Consider the following 17512-nt stretch of genomic DNA (forward strand, 5'->3'; position numbering starts at 1 on the left):
GCGCGGCAGCAGCGGGAGGCCCCATTAGCTAAAGTGGTGCTTCAGGTTAAGAACAGTTTCAGGTTAAGAACAGACCTCCAGAATGAATTAAGTATGTAACCAGAGATACCACTGTATATGAATTTTTCAGACAGTAAGTGGCATAGAAATGGAAATAATGAAGAAATAAAGATGGCCAATTGAGGACTCATGCTGGGCCAAATTAGGCCCAGCTGCTGCAGGCTGGCTCCCAACCACTGTTTGTTCTCTCTGGAGCTGCTGGGGGTTGAATGCAGCCTGTTCCGTCTGCAAAGCAAAATGATGTCTGTGTGTATGTGTTTGCTTTTTTTTTTTAAAAAAAAAGGCCCAGCACTGACAGAGAGAGAGAATGGGAAAAAGAGAACTCAGATCTTCAACCTTAAGCAAAGGAAGAGGAAGCAGAAGGAGGCAGAGGTGAGGCCCCGCTGGCAGATTCCTCATCACAAACACACAGAGACACACCCTGAGTTTGCTGAGAGCATTTTGTTTAATTATAGCTAAGCCCTGCCTGCAGTGCAAGGAGGGCCACACAAGACTGTACACAGAGAGACACCGAAAAAAGAGAGGAAGGACGGTGCATCAACGGTCCTTGCTGGGAGGTGCCAATTCAGGAGGGAATCCCCCTCTACGAGGTGATGCTGTGGTTCGCCCCGGGCGGCTCAATGCTTATCTATCCACTTCGCCAAAGACGATGTCCTGGGTGCCTGAGGAAGAGGAGAAGGAGGAGAGGTGTGAAAGCTGCCAGGGATGGTGCCTATAGCCTTCATGTTAGACATCTGGCAGCGGAGGGCATTGAAGGGTTGCAGTCCTAGCCACACTTCACAATGCGGTGGGACTTGCCCCTGGACGAAGCATGCCTAGGAAGCAGGCCGCTCTGCTGCAGCCCAGTGCTTCACTTTTTAGGAAAACGGGATGCCCATCATCAAATGTTAGCAGACAACTTGGCCCACCGCACAAACTCCATTATGGAAACTCTCCCAAGTGTGGGATCTCCAGATGTTCCTGAATGACAGCTCCCATCATCCCTGGCCATTGGCAACATCTGGAGGTCCAGAGGTTCCCCACACCTGTTCTGACACTTGGTACGAGTCAACTCCCTTTGCTTGCTCCACGATGAGAGAAACACTTTCTGAATGTGCTCAGGGGGAAACATTGTCTTGTCCATGGGTAGGCAAACTAAGGCCCGGGGGCTGGATCTGGCCCAAATGCCTTCTAATCTGGCCCGCGAACGGTCCGGGAATCAGCGTGTTTTTACATGAGTAGAATGTCTTTTTATTTAAAATGCATCTCTGGGTTATTTGTGGGGCATAGGAATTCACTCATTATTTTTTTTAAAAAATATAGTCCACCGGGACCCTCCATCTTGCTACTGGCAAGCTGCTATCTCTTCTGACAAAGGGGCATCATTCTGCCTGCATGGATTATAAGCACCCGCTTGGCATGCAGACGGTCCCAGGTTCAGTCCCGGAAATCTCCAGGCAGGTGCACCTCACAGAGCTACAGCTACCTGCTTCCCACCTGCCTGATCGCCACCTCCCCTCCTGCTCCGCCAGCCAAAAAGTCAAACGAGAAGAATGGAAGTCAGACCTACCGATGATGGCCACCACGTCTGCAAGCATGTGACCTTGCGACATCTTATCCAGCCCAGCCTGCAGAAATGGGTAGGGGAGGCAAACATTTAAGAATGTCTATGGATTTGGTGTTTGTTTGCTTGTTTTCAATAGAATTAAATGTTAGATGGATGGGGCTAGGAGAGAAAAAGAGCAGGAGAAGGAAAGAGCTGGTCAGACCATAATCCCTGCGGTACAGGGGAGGGGTGAGGAATCTCAGGGCCAGTGGTCAAATGCGGCCCCCAGGACTCTCACTGCACCCCCAGCCCACCAAGGGCCCTGCTTTGTACTTTCCTTCAGTGTTTTTGCCTAAACTCTGATCATTCCTTTTCCTGGCCTGGATGGAGAGGGGTGTGTTCATGGAGGATCATGCATTCCCCATCCCTAATTTAAGGTTTAGAAATGTCAGGAAGTGGAATGATCTCAAGCGCTTTGCTGCCATCAAGCCAGGGCTATAAAAACAGCACACAGGTGGCTTGCACCAGATGTGGGGAACCGCTGCCCCTCCAGATGTTGCTGAATGACCATTCCCACCAGCCCCAGCAAGCATGGCCAATGGTCGGGGATGATGGGGGTTGTAGTCCAGCAACATCTGGGGGAGCCAAAGGTTCACCACACCTGGCTCAACATGTTCTCCTAAGCAGCCTCCCACCACAAATGTGACAGGAGGGAAAAAGCAGAACTAGAAACCAAATTTAACTTGCTGAGGAATCTCAGCCTTGATTTTAAAAAGCATTTCACAAGGTCTAGAAATTTGAGGGCTTTTTTTAAAAAAACACACCAAATGCACCAAGCAAACAATTCCTGCTGAAGTCATATGAAGCCAGCCTGGATAGCTCAGTTTGTTAAAGCGTGGTGCTGAAATGCCAAGGTTGCAGGTTTGATTCCCATATGGGACAGCTGCATATTCCTGCACTGTAGGGGGTTGGACAAGATGATCCTCAGGGTCCCTTTCCAACTCTACAATTCTATTAATCCAGGATCGTTCTAAGACTCCAAACTTGAACCTTCTTTTCAGGGCTTAGCCCTGCTGAACTCAACAGGACTAACTTCTGAAGAAACATGTGCTGTGAATTAGGTTTTCCGCGGTTGAGAGGCCCAGTGATCTGGAGAGATCAATTTGCCTCTCTTGCAAGTTCAACTGAAACAGAATCATGTAAAAAGAAACACGGGAATTTGCTTAACTCGGAGACAAGATTCAGAGGGGTCAGCATTTTTCTGGAAACATGACAAGTTTTGAATGAGTTTTTTTTGTACCATGCAGAACTCACACCACCCTCCCTGCATGTGCACCCGAAACCACAACCGAAACACAGAGTTTTCCCAACTCTAGGTGACGAGAAGAGGAACACAATAGAGGAAGGAAACATCCCCTACACACACACACACACACACACACACACACACACACACACAAACAAACAAACAAACACATGCCAGTCAAACAAATGAGCAGAAGCATAGAGTTCCTCTTTTTGCAATGCTGAACTCTCCTAGCCTGTAAGGAAGAATGACTACCAGAAATAGTTCAAGGAAGAGCCGGGAAATTCCCCCTGCCAGCCCCCTGAGCAAATATTTCCAGTGCAGCAAAGACACCTAACCAAATCTGAGGGTCATGACGTATTGCCATCTGCTTTCCCCAAGGCAAAGAAGGAGGGGCAGGGCTTGCCATGACCCTCCCCACCCTAGCTTACTGATATCAAGAAGCTTATATAATAATAATATTATAATAATTTATTATTTATACCCCACCCATCTGGCTGGGTTTCCCCAGCCACTCTGGGCGGCTTCCAACAGAACACTAAAATACAATAACCTATTAAACATTAAAAGCTTCCCTAAACAGGGCTGCCTTCAGATGTCTTCTAAAAGTCTGGTAGTTGTTTTTCTCTTTGACATCTGGTGGGAGGGCGTTTCACAGGGCGGGTGCCACTACCGAGAAGGCCCTCTGCCTGGTTCCCTGTAACTTGGCTTCTCACAGTGAGGGAATTGCCAGAAGGCCCTCGGCACTGGACCTCGGTGTCCGGGCAGAACGATGGGGATGGAGACGCTCCTTCAGGTATACAGGACTGAGGCCATTTAGGGCTTTAAGGTCAGCACCAATACTTTGAATTGTGCTCAGAAACGTACTGGGAGCCAGTGTAGGTCTTTCAAGACAGGTGTTATATGGTCTCGGCGGCTGCTCCCAGTCACCAGTCTAGCTGCCGCATTCTGGATTGGTTGTAGTTTCCAGGTCACCTTCAAAGGTAGCCCCACATAGAGCGCATTGCAGCTTCCTATGTTGGGTTTCCTACAGGTGCCTCATTTGGAACAGACAAAGGGTGCACTGCCCAAGCCTCACTCAACCCTCAGCCAGCCCCCCCCCAGTCCCTCTGCCTGCCTTCTTTCTTACATCCAGCCCAGAGGGTGACCCTGCCTATCAGCTTCCTCCTCCTTCTCAATCTCAGAGTTGCCCTTGTAGAACATAGGGCTAGTTGGGTCTGCCCTTGGTTGGCTCTGGCGCCACCTACTGCTGGGCTGCCTGCCTCCCACCCCGCCAGTCCCAGTGGGCACCGGCCATTTCTCCCTTTCCTCTCTTGCCCTCTTACCAGGTGGGCGAATCCTGGAGCCTTTATCTTGCAGCGGTAGGGCCGGCTGCTGCCATCAGAGACCAGGTACACACCAAACTCCCCCTGCAGGATGAGAAGGCAAAGGAGCAGAGGGGAGGAGAATTAGATGACCCAATTTAGGAAGTCAGGTTACCATGGTACGTGGGGTGTGAGAGGGTGGGGAGAGAGCTTAAAGCAGAGCATGGCTTTAGAACTTCCTCAGTGAGAATTGCAAAGGATTCTGGGACTCCAATGAGAAGAGGCAGGCAACATAAAAAAGGACACGTCCACATTATGCATTTAAAGCTGTATTGTACTGCTTTAAAGAGTCATCGTTTCTTCGCAAAGAATCCTGGGGACTACAGTTTGTTGAGGCTGCTGAGGGTTGTTAGGTAAAGGTAAAGGGACCCCTGACCATTAGGTCCAGTCGTGGCCGACTCTGGGGTTGTGGCGCTCATCTCGCTTTATTGGCTGAGGGAGCCAGCTTACAGCTTCCAGGTCATGTGGCCAGCATGAACAAGCCGCTTCTGGTGAACCAGAGCAGCGCACGGAAACACCGTTTACCTTCTCGCCGGAGCGTTACCTATTTATCTACTTGCACTTTTGAGGTGCTTTCGAACTGCTAGATTGGCAGGAGCAGGGACCGAGCAACGGGAGCTCACCCCATCGCAGGGATTCGAACCGCCGACCTTCTGATTGTCAAGTCCTAGGCTCTGTGGTTTAACCCACACCCCTAAAAGAGCTACAATTATCAGAGTAGTTTAACAATCATTCTCTCTTCCCAGGGAACCCTGGGAACTGAGTCCAGGCTGAGAATTAAGCTCCACAGATGCTCTCATGGTAAGAAGGAGGTATACAGAGGGCAAGATTTGGCTGGCGACCCTGCTGACAGCAAACTCAGGCGCTGACCAGACTGAAGTAAAAATGGGGCCTACGATGAAGAAAGAGGAATCAGCATACTCGCAAGCATCCTGGGGCTTCCAGAAGTAAGGGGACAAATCTTTTTTGGTGGTGGTGGGGGAATATCTTAAAAATGCACCAAGAAAACCAACCATAGCCCAGCGTGGACTGAGCATGCTCAGTAGCTACAGAACGCTGAATATCGGTTTGGTGCAGGAAGAAGCAATGGGAAAGAGGGAGATCAGTGGCGGAATATCCAGGGAAAGGGCATGTCTGGCTGGAGCCCAAAACGGGAGCACTCCATTTTGTTGCCGATCCACTGTTCCCTCCAACTGCTCAGAGAACAGGACGGTACCTTGGGTGCCTCTATAGCTGTGTACGTAGCTCCAGGGGGCACTTGGTAGCCCTCTGTGTACAGCTTGAAGTGGTGGATCAGGGCCTCCATGGAAGTCTGGAGAGGGGGAATAAAAGATACATGCACACTGTAAAACCCAATTAAAAAATTCATTCCAGTAGCACCTTAGAGAGCAACTAGGTTTGTTATTGGTATGAGCTTTCGTGTGCATGCACACTTTTTCAGATACAGTGGTACCTCGGGTTAAGTACTTAATTCGTTCCGGAGGTATGTTCTTAACCTGAAACTGTTCTTAACCTGAAGCACCACTTTAGCTAATGGGGCCTCCTGCTGCCGCCCCACCGCCGGAGCACGATTTGTGTTCTCATCCTGAAGCAAAGTTTTTAACCCGAGGTATTATTCCTGGGTTAGAGGAGTCTGTAACCTGAAGCGTATGTAACCCGAGGTACCACTGTACTGTAAAACCCAGACAAAGGAGAGAGCTTCCCCGTTTCACCACCAGGAGGTGCCACCTCAGTTCAGGGGTGGTTTTGTTACCTTCATCTCTGCCCGCTTTGGAGGGGAGATTTTGGCATCGTCCACTTTGATCTCCCCCTCAGGCATCTTGTTGAGGGTCTGCAAAATGATACGGAGGGATTGGCGCATCTCCTCCACTCGGCACAGGTACCTGTGAGGGAGTGTGGGGTAATGGTTAAAGGTGACAATTCAAATCCCTAACTCAGTCATGAAGCTTGCCGGGGGCGGGGGGAGCAGTGGCCCTGGTCTCTCAGCCCATCCTACCTCACAGGATTGTTGTGAAGATGAAACAGAATTGGAGGAGAAGGGCAAAAAATACCACATTCAGTTCCTTGGCAGCAAGGTGGGATACAAATGCAATGAATAAAACGTTGGGCGTTCTAGTAAAAAAACACAATGGTGTAGACCCAACCAGTCTTGAGCAACTAGTGTGGCATAGTGGTTAGAGTGTTGGACTAGCAGCTGGGAGACCAGGGTTCAAATCCCCACCTGGCCATCAAATTCACCAGGCCAGTGCCTCTCTCTCAGTCTAAGCTACCTCGCAGGGCTGTTTTGTGAGAATAAAGTGGGGGGCTGGGGAAAAACCTTGAAATGGAAAAGGGGAGAACCACACATGCCACTTTGAGCTCCTTGAAGGAAAGATGAGATATAAATTTATCGGTTTGTACCCAATGTTAGTCCTACTTAGAACAGACCTGTTTAAATAAATCAACATGAATAACTTAGGGCTAATCGGTTTTGGCCAACTGAATTCTACTCAGAGCAGACCCACTGGGTCTAAGTTATACATGCTGTTTAATTTCAATGGGTCCATTTTGACTAGACTAACATTGGATATAAACAAATACTATACAGAACTTGGCTGGGTACTACCCAATGCTAATATTAAAATTAACAACAAGCCAGGGAGCTAGATAGTGAAGAACCAGACAGAGAAAAACCCCAGGAAGGTCCCATTAACAGTGCACACCAGGAAGGGAGCTAAGGAACAGACTGTTCACCTTCAGGCCAGAGGGTGGGCCCTTTAAGAATCTAGAGCTCATCACAAAGAGGTGGAGCCTGAGAGCAGGAGCTTAAAAAGGCTTATTCTTCTCCCAACCTTCCAAGGAGCTAAGATGCTCATTTGGAGTTCTCCATGGTCTTGAAATGTTTGACCGGCAGGGCCTCCTTCTCCCAAGGATCCTGCATCGAACCAAGCCAACACAAGCATGGCTCTTTTCAATCCAAGCTCTCTGCAATTGCCACAAGAATTGGGGGAAGGAGGGGTCGGCAGTGACAGCTCTTAATGGACTTGGCTAGAAAGTCAAGTCAAAATCTGTAGGCAGGTGAGGTAATATTTCAAAAGTGGGAGGCTTTGGAAGGAATCCACGACCCATCGCAGCAGAGGAAGACATTGGATGAACCATTTTGACTGCTCTTATGACGAGAGAGACATTGGGCTTTTTGAGGCATTGCATACTATTACTGAGAAGTTGCTGGACAAGCTCTTGGGGGCGTGCAGACCACCAAGTGCAGGTAAACCCCCCCTCCAGAAAGTGGAACCACACCTGTCGTAGCAGTCGCCTCGTGACCCAATCGGGACATCGAACTCCACCTGGTCGTAGACGTCGTACGGCTGGGTTTTGCGAAGGTCCCACTGGATCCCTGAGCCACGAAGCATCACTCCGCTGACGGGGAAAGAGGAAGAGGAGAGATGCAGGAGGGAAAATGCAGCTTTTGTGCCCAAAGTTAAAGTGAGCACCCACACAATGCAGGACGCCCTAATCCTGGTGGACACCAGCTTCACCACATGATTTCACTGCTCCGTTACCTAAAACCATAATTGAGAGCTTCCTCCGACGTCACCACTCCAATATCAACTGTCCGGTTTTTCCAGATTCGGTTGTTTGTCAGCATCTGGAGGGATGGAGGGAAAGAAAAGATACAACTAACTGAGCCGTGGAATCTATATTGGAGGAGTGGGGAACCCCAACCAGCTCTTCCCCCTTCAGATCACTGATTTCCAACTAGGCAGTTGTGCTCATGGCACAATTATCAGGTTCTGTTTTATATTTCTCTTAGGATAGGGTTGGTGCTATTGAACTATACCTCCCATCATCCCCAACCATTGGGCTATCCTGATTACAGGCAGCTGGACCCCAACAAGATCTAGAGGGTCACAGGCTCCCCAACCTTGTTTTAAAAGGAAGAAACCATGGAGAAGAACAGAGAGTGTGGATGTCACAACAAACCATAGTTTAAGCATGATAAACCGTAGCTTAAACGCAATAAACTATGGTTTACTGTGACCAGCACAAGCCTAGGACTCTTCTCCTCCTGCTCCTTCTTTAGCACAGTTGCTAGAACCTGAAACTGTGGTTAATTTTAACTCTGGTTTGCATAAGTATTTATTTTATTTCAAGCAGTTAAAGCCACTTATTTAAAATGGAAACCCCTAGGTGGTGTGCAACATAAAAACAGCACTGTTGAAACAAAAATACAACATTAATACCCTTGAAACCAAAGCAGGAATTCATACAGATGAAAACAGGGTCTGGTCTTTTGGCTCAGGGAGAATCTGAGCGAAAAGATATGTCTTTTACAAGTACGAAAGATCTTTAGGAAAAATACAAACAATCTCAAGCAGTGCCCCCCCCCACAACCCCCACGAAGACTGAATGTGCTCAGTAGGCATGAAATACTGACTGCCTGTTGGAGGGGAAACTAGGGGAGGAGCATAGGATGGCTGAAAGAAAGCACACTTATTTGACTGGCAGCCTCAAGAGGGGTTTTTAAAAACCCAAACAGCAGGAGCCTGCCACAGTAGCTTGGGTGGTCACAGAGAAACCTCATGGTAAGGGCTGGCACCCCTTGTTTGTCAACAACACCTCACCTCTTCCACCTCGTCTATCCGGATGGAGAAATTCTTCACAAACTCATAGATGTCATCCATCAGCCCGAGAGGCATGTCCTGAGTGACAGGGATGGAGAAGAAGAGAGGAGCAGATGCTGAAAAGACATCCTGGGATTGTGTTCAACTAAGACTAGAACCGACAGTGGATACAACCCATGGAGAGAGAGAGAGAGATCTTGGAGAACTAGTGGTCTTCCCGTCTCTGTGAAAAACAAGTCTTCAGACCTGCCCAATCCAACCTGGCTGTCCACCTGTCCGGTCACAAAGCAGCCTTCTTACCTGGTGGACCCCTCCTGGTCGGACGTAAGCAGCGTGCATCCGGGCTCCAGACACCCGCTCGTAGAATTCAAACATCTGGAAGGCAGACAAAGAGGGAGAGGAGGGGGACATTTTACAGGTGCAATCCCATGGACAGCTCCCAACTGGCCTCTCCCATTCTGCCATGGGCCAGTGGCTTCCCCACCTGATGCCTTCTTTTGGGCTAAGGCTGGCTGGGGCTGACGAGAGCGGGGTTGGACTGGATGACCCTTGTTGTGCCTTCCAAGGACTCTACAAATTCTATGATGTTATGCAATGCTCAGTGTTTTTGACTAGGCCTGGCTGGGGCTGATAGGAGGTGCAGTCCCAAATACCTAGAAGGCACCAGACTGTCGAAGGCTGTAGGTTTCTTGGTTTCATCGCCCAACATCTCAAGTTGGCACAGCTACGAACTTCGTGCTTGAGGTGTCAGGATGTTGCTGCACATCACGGCCAGCAGCACTGGGATAAGAGAGAACAACATTCCTACACCGCTGAGCAAGAGCCCTGTGGATGGCTCAGTAAGTAGAGCAGGAGACTCTTAACCTCAAGGTTGTGGGTTTGAGCCCCAGGTTGGGCGAAAGATTCTTGCATTGCAGGGGGTTGGACTAGATGACCCTCAGGGTCCCTTCCAACTCTACAATTCTAGGATTCTAACTCTCTGTGTACGCTGTGCCAGAGGGACCAGAAAGAGTTGTGGGTTTTATGCAATCTGCCCAGGCTTGCTTCTTTTGCATCATTTAGAAACTGGCAGGAGATGCAAGGTGCAGTAGGGCATTTATGCCTCGTCCCACCACCCCAAGAACTCTTTTTGCGTTCTGACTTTGCGCACAGAGTTCTAAGGCAGGCTTCCACAATCATCAGGACTAGAAATCTTGTCAATTACTTTTTAAAAACAAAGGTTAATATGCTCAGGACAATGAACCTGGAACCGTTTTTGGGGGGATGTGTGTGGAATCAGAGAATACCTTGAGCAGAGTCAGGCAGTCCCCTCTTATATGTCACCCTAACAACCATCTAGGGAGGCAAGCCAGTACAGTGGTACCTCAGGTTACATACGCTTCAGGTTACAGACTCCGCTAACCCAGAAATAGTACCTCGGGTTAAGAACCCTGCTTCAGGATGAGAACAGAAATCGTGTTCTGGCGGCGTGGCGGCAGCAAGAGACCCCATTAGCTAAAGTGGTACCTCAGGTTAAGAACAGTTTCAGGTTAAGAACGGACCTCCGGAATGAATTAAGTTCTTAACCTGAGGTACCACTGTAGTCTTATCCCTCTACTGGAGATGACAGGATTGGAGGGCTTGCCTAATGATCACCTAGGCAGTTTTGATACATGAGGATTTAAAAGTTCAAAACTAGATCTCTGAAACTTGTCTGGGAACAAATGGGCATCCGGTGATGAAGCTGGCAGATGGCACTCCATGCCACCAAGGCCACTCGCGTCTCCGATGACAGCGCTGGGTCCAAGAGTACTTGCCTTTTCCCTCTCTTCAAACATCCAGAAGAAAGGAGTCATGGCTCCAATGTCCAGGGCGTGGGTTGTGATGGCCATGATGTGGTTCAGGAGACGTGTGATTTCGCCGAAGAGAACTGGAAAGGAGGCAGAGACTCAGGTTAGCTACTGTGAACGCAGAACCAGGGGCATGTAAAGAAATGGACGGGGAGGGGGGATAGCGCACTTATTAAATGCTACGATCCTAAGCATGTTTACTTAGCCACCTGGAACTCAAAGGGGTTCACTCCTTAGTGAGTGTCTTTAGGACTGAGGCCTAGGACACAGTGCAGGGGTGAGGTTGTTGGGATGCTGCCAGGGAGACGGATGCATCAGGCAGGCCCCCAGTTGTCTCCGGACAATCATCATGGGGACAATCTCCCGTGGAACAGCATCAGTCAATTAGCGACACGAGCCTCAGAGACGTTCCAAGACCCATGCACACCCTTTTAGCAGAGTGTGTAAGTCTCCACAACGAAAGATGCAGACAGAGGGAGAGCATATTTACAGCTTTATTCAACGTAGTTCAGAACAAAGGAAAAACATGACTGCTTGCCTCCGTGTCCAGGAAAACAGCAGCAATACAAAAGCTATATACAAATGGAAGTTCCCAGCGAGAGCTGGAAGTAAACAGGCATGTGATACACCAGTCATGCCTGCTCTTTTTAAGGTGGAATGGAACTATATCCTAACAGAGGTACCCGTGACCCACTTGCATCCTCCCCAATGTGATGGGCTGGCTGGATGCAGAGGAGTGGTGGGCAGCACTAGCTGGGGAACCCCCCCAAAGGGAAGAAGACCCAGAGCCAGGAGACTGGTGGTGGGATGATGATATGTGATCAGAGGGAGAAGAAGGGAGGACTGGGAGCAGGAGGTCTTGGAAGCTGAAGAGGTGACAGGGCTTAGGGAGCAGGAAGAGTCTATGTCAGAGAGCAGTCCAGAATCAGAGGCAGAAGTGGAGGCTGGAGAGGAGGGGGAGCCAAGAGGCAGAGATCAGGCAGGCTGCTGAAGAAGCCAGGGCAAAGGGCAGCTCCCCACCTCCCACTCTGATCTCCCAGAACTTTGCCGAGGCACGAAGAGGGTGGAGGAAAGAGAGACAAGATGAAGGAGCCTCAGATTGCAAGGGAAAGAACGGGGGGGGGGGGGCTTAAGGAGTGGTAGGAAGGTGGGGAGCATCAGCCCTCGCAACTGCCTCATAGGGACTACTTATGCTGGGAAGAGTTGTTGAGCTCACTGGCCTGAGCTGTGTTTGTTTCTTTGAATAAAGAGTTAACTTCACTGACACATGAGTTATTGCTGACCTGACCCCAACACCCGGCCAACACAACCAACAGGCAGGGATGATGGAAGCCGGAGTCCAACAACATCTGGAGGGACACAGGTTCCCCTTCCCTGATGTTGGCTTGTTTAAAGGTACACAAACCAAGGAGGAAACATGGGCTGCATTTCAGTTGCATTGCTTCATTTGCTAGCTGCGACCACACCCTCGTAAGCTGCCTGCTTTGCTTACTCACCTCGGATCCACTGAGCCCTCAAGGGCGGACGGATGTTGAGCAGCTTCTCCACCGCCAAGGAGTAGGCTTGCTCGTTGCACATCATAGAGACGTAGTCAAGCCGGTCAAAGTAGGGCAGAGCCTGGGCCAGAAAAGGATAGTTTGAAAGCAGCTAGAGACTTGCTCAAGGATCTTCAGAACATATTAATGATAATAATAATAATAAATTTTATTTATATCCCGCCCTCCCCAGCCGAAGCCGGGCTCAGGGCGGCTAACAACAATAAAATAGTACAACATTCTAAAAACATTTCATTATAAAAAATAATTAAAATCAAATTAATGGCAACCATTAAGCTAAAGTTCTGTGAAGATTGCCAAAGGAGGGAGTCAGGCTGTGCCCTGGCCAAAGGCCTGGTGGAACAGCTCTGTCTTGCAGGCTCTGCGGAAAGATGTCAAGTCCCGCAGGGCCCTAGTCTCTTGTGACAGAGCATTCCACCAGATTGAAGTCACAGCTGAAAAAGCTCTGGCCAGCCTAACCTCTCTGTGGCCTGGGACCTTCAGGATGTTTTTATTTGAAGACCATAAGTTCCTCTGTGGGACATACCAGGAGAGGCGGTCCCGTAGGTACGAGGGGACCTATTAAGTAAAACTCCCATTAACTCCTATTAAGAGTTTGACTGGATCAGGCCAGTGGTCCCTCTTGTCCAATGTCCTGTTCTCACAGTGGCCAACTGGAGGCCCGTGATGGGAAGCCCGCAAGCGGGACCAGAGTGCAAGAGCAGCTCCTGCCAATCATTACCTGGAGATAGGTCTTGTATTCTATCAGCTTCTCGGTGCCCCGGTGAAGCAAGCCGATGTGGGGGTCACATTTCTTCACGGACTCCCCGCTCAGCTCCATGACCAAACGCAAGACCCCGTGAGCCGCAGGGTGCTGAGGCCCAAAGTTGATGGTCAGATTGGAGACATTTTTCTCAAAGGGCGGGTCCTTGTCTGTTCGGGTCAGAAGAGCACATGTGAGACATCTTGCTGGTAAGGCAGGAGAAGGGAGACCTTCCTCAAGCTAACGGCTGCACTTACTCGTAGGCCAGCAACTGGGGAAACACATCTGTGGGTGGGGCAAGAAGCAAAAGTGGGAGGAGCAAAGGATATTACTTTTACCCAGGGATGGGGAAACTCAGGCTTAAGGGCCTCGGGGCTCTCTGCAGGCCACACACCCTCCCAAGCCACACTGCTTACCAGCCCTGCTGTGTCTCTTTTGCAAGCGTTTTTTTCTGGCTAGAATGTGTCATTGAACTGTGATGATGCCCCTTGCTGACCAGGAGACAGAGAAGGGTGGGTGGGTGTAGAAACCTTGGGGTTTTGTGTGGCTGAAGGTAGCCTACTGTACAAAGGTAAGGGCGAAGAAGGGGGAACCTTCCAGGCGCCACCTAATAATAATAATAATAATAATAATAATAATAATAATATGCTACCCATCTTATTGGGTTGCCCAGTAGTGAGCAAGGCCAGAGGCAAAAGTGGGCATAGCAACAAATGAGGATTTTACCTTTCTAAAGCTAGTTTCTTCACACACTGTGTTTGTTTTTTAATGAGATTGTTTTATTTTGATTATGTGTGGATGTTCTGTAATTGATCCAGCTTGGAAGCCAACCTACTCAAAAGCAAACCCCATGAAATTAATTGACTTAAGCTAGTTTTTGGACTACAACTCCCTTCATCCCTAGCAAGCAGAACCAGTGGTCAGAGATTATGGGAGCTGTAGTCCAAAAACAGCTGGGGACTCAAGTATGAGAAACACTGCTACATCAATAAATACAGCAGAACAATATTATATTTCATCCCACTGAGAAACTCCACATGATCTTGAAGTATGGGTTCCCCCAACAAAATTTAAAAATTTGGCTTTGTAATTCGGAATTTATATGATGTGATTTAATTTGATGTGATTGGCCAGTTAATAAAAATTATTTTTTTTAAAAAAGAGAAACTCCACATGAGATGGAGACTCCATTCAGTTTTATGGAGGAAACTCACCGTTCCAGGGAGGAGGGACCCATTTTTCCATCTCTTTCGTGGGATACAAGACGGCGCCTCCATACTGCTGGACATACTCCACATCAGGCTGCCACTGCTTTCCTCTAAGGAAGGGGAGAAGAAATGTTAAGATCTGCTCAGGCAGCAACACTCAGTATGAACCTGAAAATAGGATGCTGACTAGCTGGTGTTGTAGGGCAAACCTTGGCACTAGGATAGATGCTGACCTTGGGAGACATCCGCCAGATCTGACTCCAGATTTGTTTTCCTGGCTTTGAGTCAGTTGTCCGTAAGACCAGCCCAACACTGTACAGTGGTACCTCAGGTTAAGAACTTAATTCGTTCTGGAGGTCCGTTCTTAACCTAAAACTGTTCTTAACCTGAGATACCACTTTAGCTAAATGGGGTCTCCAGCGGCTGCCATGCTGCAGGAGCACGATTTCTGTTCTCATTCTGTTCTCAACCTGAGGTACTATTTCTGGGTTAGCGCAGTCTGTAACCTGAAGCGTCTGTAACCCGAGGTACCACTGTATTTTTATTTATTTATTTTACTGGCAGCTCAACACAAGTTTATTTTTGTATTTAAGGAATTTATACCACATCTCAAAGCAGCTTACAGGGGCGAAAATAAAAGCGCACTATACACAAAATTTAAAACACAGATTCCAACCTCTCGCACTGCCAACAAAGACAAACAAATAACGAACCTACCCACAAGGCACACATACACTATGCCAGGCTTCCTCAACCTTGGCCTTCCAGATGTTTTTGGCCTACAACTCCCATGATCCCTAGCTAGCAGGACCAGTGGTCAGGGATGATGGGAATTGTAGTCTCAAAACATCTGAAGGGCCAAGGTTGAGGAAGCCTGCACTATGCAAAAGAATGAGAAACCATCACTTCTGGGTTCCCGCAACATGGCGGATGGACGGCGGATCTGACAGCTCTGTCAGATTCGGCCTCACGGAGCCTCCGGGGAAGAGCAAAAGGGTGATGCGCTTCCCCCCCAAAACCCAAGAGGAGCATTGGGGTGTCTCGGGGTCCTGCTGTTCACAGACGGCGCCTCGGCATTGCAGGTCTCTGTTCTCCATCCCGAGAGGTGCAGAGAGTGGGGATGAAGCCAAGTGAAAGCGCTGGTGAACTAGGAACCATTGCAGCTCCGTGAAGCAAAGCCTCTGTTCCAGCCACAAGCGGTTACCATTCCAGTATATTGAAGCTGATTACAAAGGTGAGGACTGTTTAATTTGATTGATTTGGCGGGGTAGAGGGGGAACGGGAGTGTTAAAAGGAAGTTTGCTCCCGTTCCTGGTGCCATGAGCATGAAATACATACAAGTGTTGATGAAGTTTACCTTGGGAGATAAGTTAACTAATGAACAATAAGGATTAAAAGATTACACATAGCTTTCGTTTATACTAATCTCAAGATTTTTTAAAACATAGAACTTGACTTGAACTCAATTTGAACTTGAATCTCTCCTATGCTGTGATTGAACTTGACTTAAAATGGAGGACAAAGCAGAGAATGATTGCAATGTTATTTAATGGAAGAATACTACAAATTTCCTCTCTGGAAGAAAGATTGGACTGACTCTCTGAATCTACACTACTTTTGGAAAAGAAATTTTTGATCTTTCAAGTGTTGAAGACATCTAACCTAATGGAATTATAATTGTGGACTTATTTTATTAAAATATATTAGCTTGTTAAAAATCAAGATAAAAAAAGAGAACTATAATATTCATTCTTAATATTGGACTAAATCAGACTTTAAAATAACATTAATATTAAAGTTTTACTTATATTGGTAATCAAAAATCATTTTGATGTGAATGGATGTAAAGATGGGAATATATAACTGTTAAAATCTGCTTTTGTGAGTAAAGTGGAAGGGGGGAGGGAAGAGGCTGAAAATACTGGTTTTCTTTACTGAGCATAGTGAATTGGCCTTGACAAAGTACTGATACAGCCAAAATATTATCTTCCTTTGGTGGGAAAGGACTTTTTGTTTTGGAATTTAATCTTAGAGAGGAAGCTGGGAAATGGGGAGAGAATTGGCCCCCCTTTATCCCTGCAAGGAGCTGAGTGGGTGGGTGGGCAGAAGTGGGAAGGTAAATGGTGTTGGGTAACATCGTGGCGGGAAGGTAAACAGCGTTTCCGTGCGCTCTGGTTTCCATCACAGTGTTCCGTTGCGCCAGAAGTGGTTTAGTCAGGCTGGCCACAAACACCAGAAGCGGTTTAGTTAGGGTGGCACAAACATTGACTCCCTCGGCCTGAAAGCGAGATGAGCGCCGCAACCCCATAGTCACCTTTGGCTAGACTTAACCATCCAGGGGTTCTTTACCTTACCATGCAAGAGCATATAGGAAGTGAATCCAGGCCTGGGGACTGATGCTGCTGGACTCCAACTCTCATCAGCCTCGGTCAGAACGGCATAGCTGTCAACTTTTCCCTTTTCTTACGAGGAATCCTATTCAAAATAAGGGAGTTTCCCTTTAAAAAAGGGAAACGTTGACAGCTATGCAGGACGGGTGTGGGTGTGTTTATGTTAAGAACTATGGTCCAACATATGATTCCCAATTCCCACCCCCAGCGACAAAAAGGGTTGCCCTACATGCAACGCAGAACGTCATTTGAACTGAGGTTCATCTCTTCTCTCCCCCAAACCTGTTTCAGTCTTTGGCCTCTGAACAGAAACGCACGGTGCGACGTACAGAGACGCTGCCTCTGGGCATATGCAGAGGGCGCCTATTCTCACAAGCGTCCTCCTGCAAAGGCGATAGGAGGGCAGAGGTCTCCCGTCGCGGCACGGCTTCCATGAGGTCTAGGACCTTGACATTTCTCTAGAAATTCACCGGGGTGGGAAGGGAGCCGCGTAGCCGTAACGGTAGACCCTCAGCCATTAAAACGAAAAGAGGGGAAAGCTAGTTCCAGGGTGGTGTGAAAAGGGTGGGGGGTATTACCTGCTGGGCGCCGCCCCCAGCGCAATCCCCTGTCTCCATGACCCTGAAGGTGCCCGCAATCTCCACAAAGCCCTGAGCGCCGCCATCTTCCTTGCGGGGCTGCGGCAACCCACAGACGTCAAACCCGCGCATGCTCCCTTTAGTGCAGAGCTTCGGAGCCGCCATTGTTGGTACGGGCAAAGGGGGAAAATCCGTCCCCTCTCCTCCCAAGGAGAGAGAAGGGCAGCCGACTTCACAGTGGCCGCGGAGCGAGCTGCGCGTGCGTAGTAAGAGCACTAGGAGGCTCCCGTGAACCGACGTTCTGCGCGTCCGCCATGAAAGGGCACGGCGTCGACTTCAGCGGTTGCCAG

General features: G+C 48.7%; 1 protein-coding gene across 1 annotated transcript; it reads right to left on the bottom strand.

The window, feature by feature from the left end:
• Positions 1-486: 486 nt before the first annotated feature.
• On the bottom strand, positions 487-17328 carry NDUFS2 (NADH:ubiquinone oxidoreductase core subunit S2). The gene is made up of 14 exons (XM_079958215.1): positions 17163-17328; positions 14201-14304; positions 12966-13156; positions 12185-12305; positions 10656-10768; positions 9160-9234; positions 8860-8937; positions 7798-7883; positions 7535-7654; positions 6009-6138; positions 5472-5567; positions 4217-4300; positions 1610-1667; positions 487-722 (listed from the first exon to the last, which is right to left on the bottom strand). The coding sequence occupies exons 1-14, from the start codon at positions 17246-17248 to the stop codon at positions 685-687; spliced, it is 1380 nt and encodes a 459-aa protein (XP_079814341.1). The 5' UTR covers positions 17249-17328; the 3' UTR covers positions 487-684.
• Between the last annotated feature and the right edge of the window lie 184 nt (positions 17329-17512).

This window comes from Podarcis cretensis, assembly GCF_951804945.1.
Source record: "Podarcis cretensis genome assembly, chromosome: 16".
Lineage (NCBI taxonomy): Eukaryota > Metazoa > Chordata > Lepidosauria > Squamata > Lacertidae > Podarcis > Podarcis cretensis.

Bases quoted from the DNA above. Each gene is read 5' to 3' on its own strand.
- NDUFS2 (XM_079958215.1), bottom strand. From the start codon at position 17,248: ATGGCGGCGCTCAGGGCTTTGTGGAGATTGCGGGCACCTTCAGGGTCA. The intron at 13,157-14,200 runs GTGAGTTTCCTC...TGACCCGAACAG, and splicing joins GGTCCCTCCTCCCTGGAACG to ACAAGGACCCGCCCTTTGAG. The intron at 723-1,609 runs GTAGGTCTGACT...CCTCTTCCTCAG, and splicing joins AGACGTGGTGGCCATCATCG to GCACCCAGGACATCGTCTTT.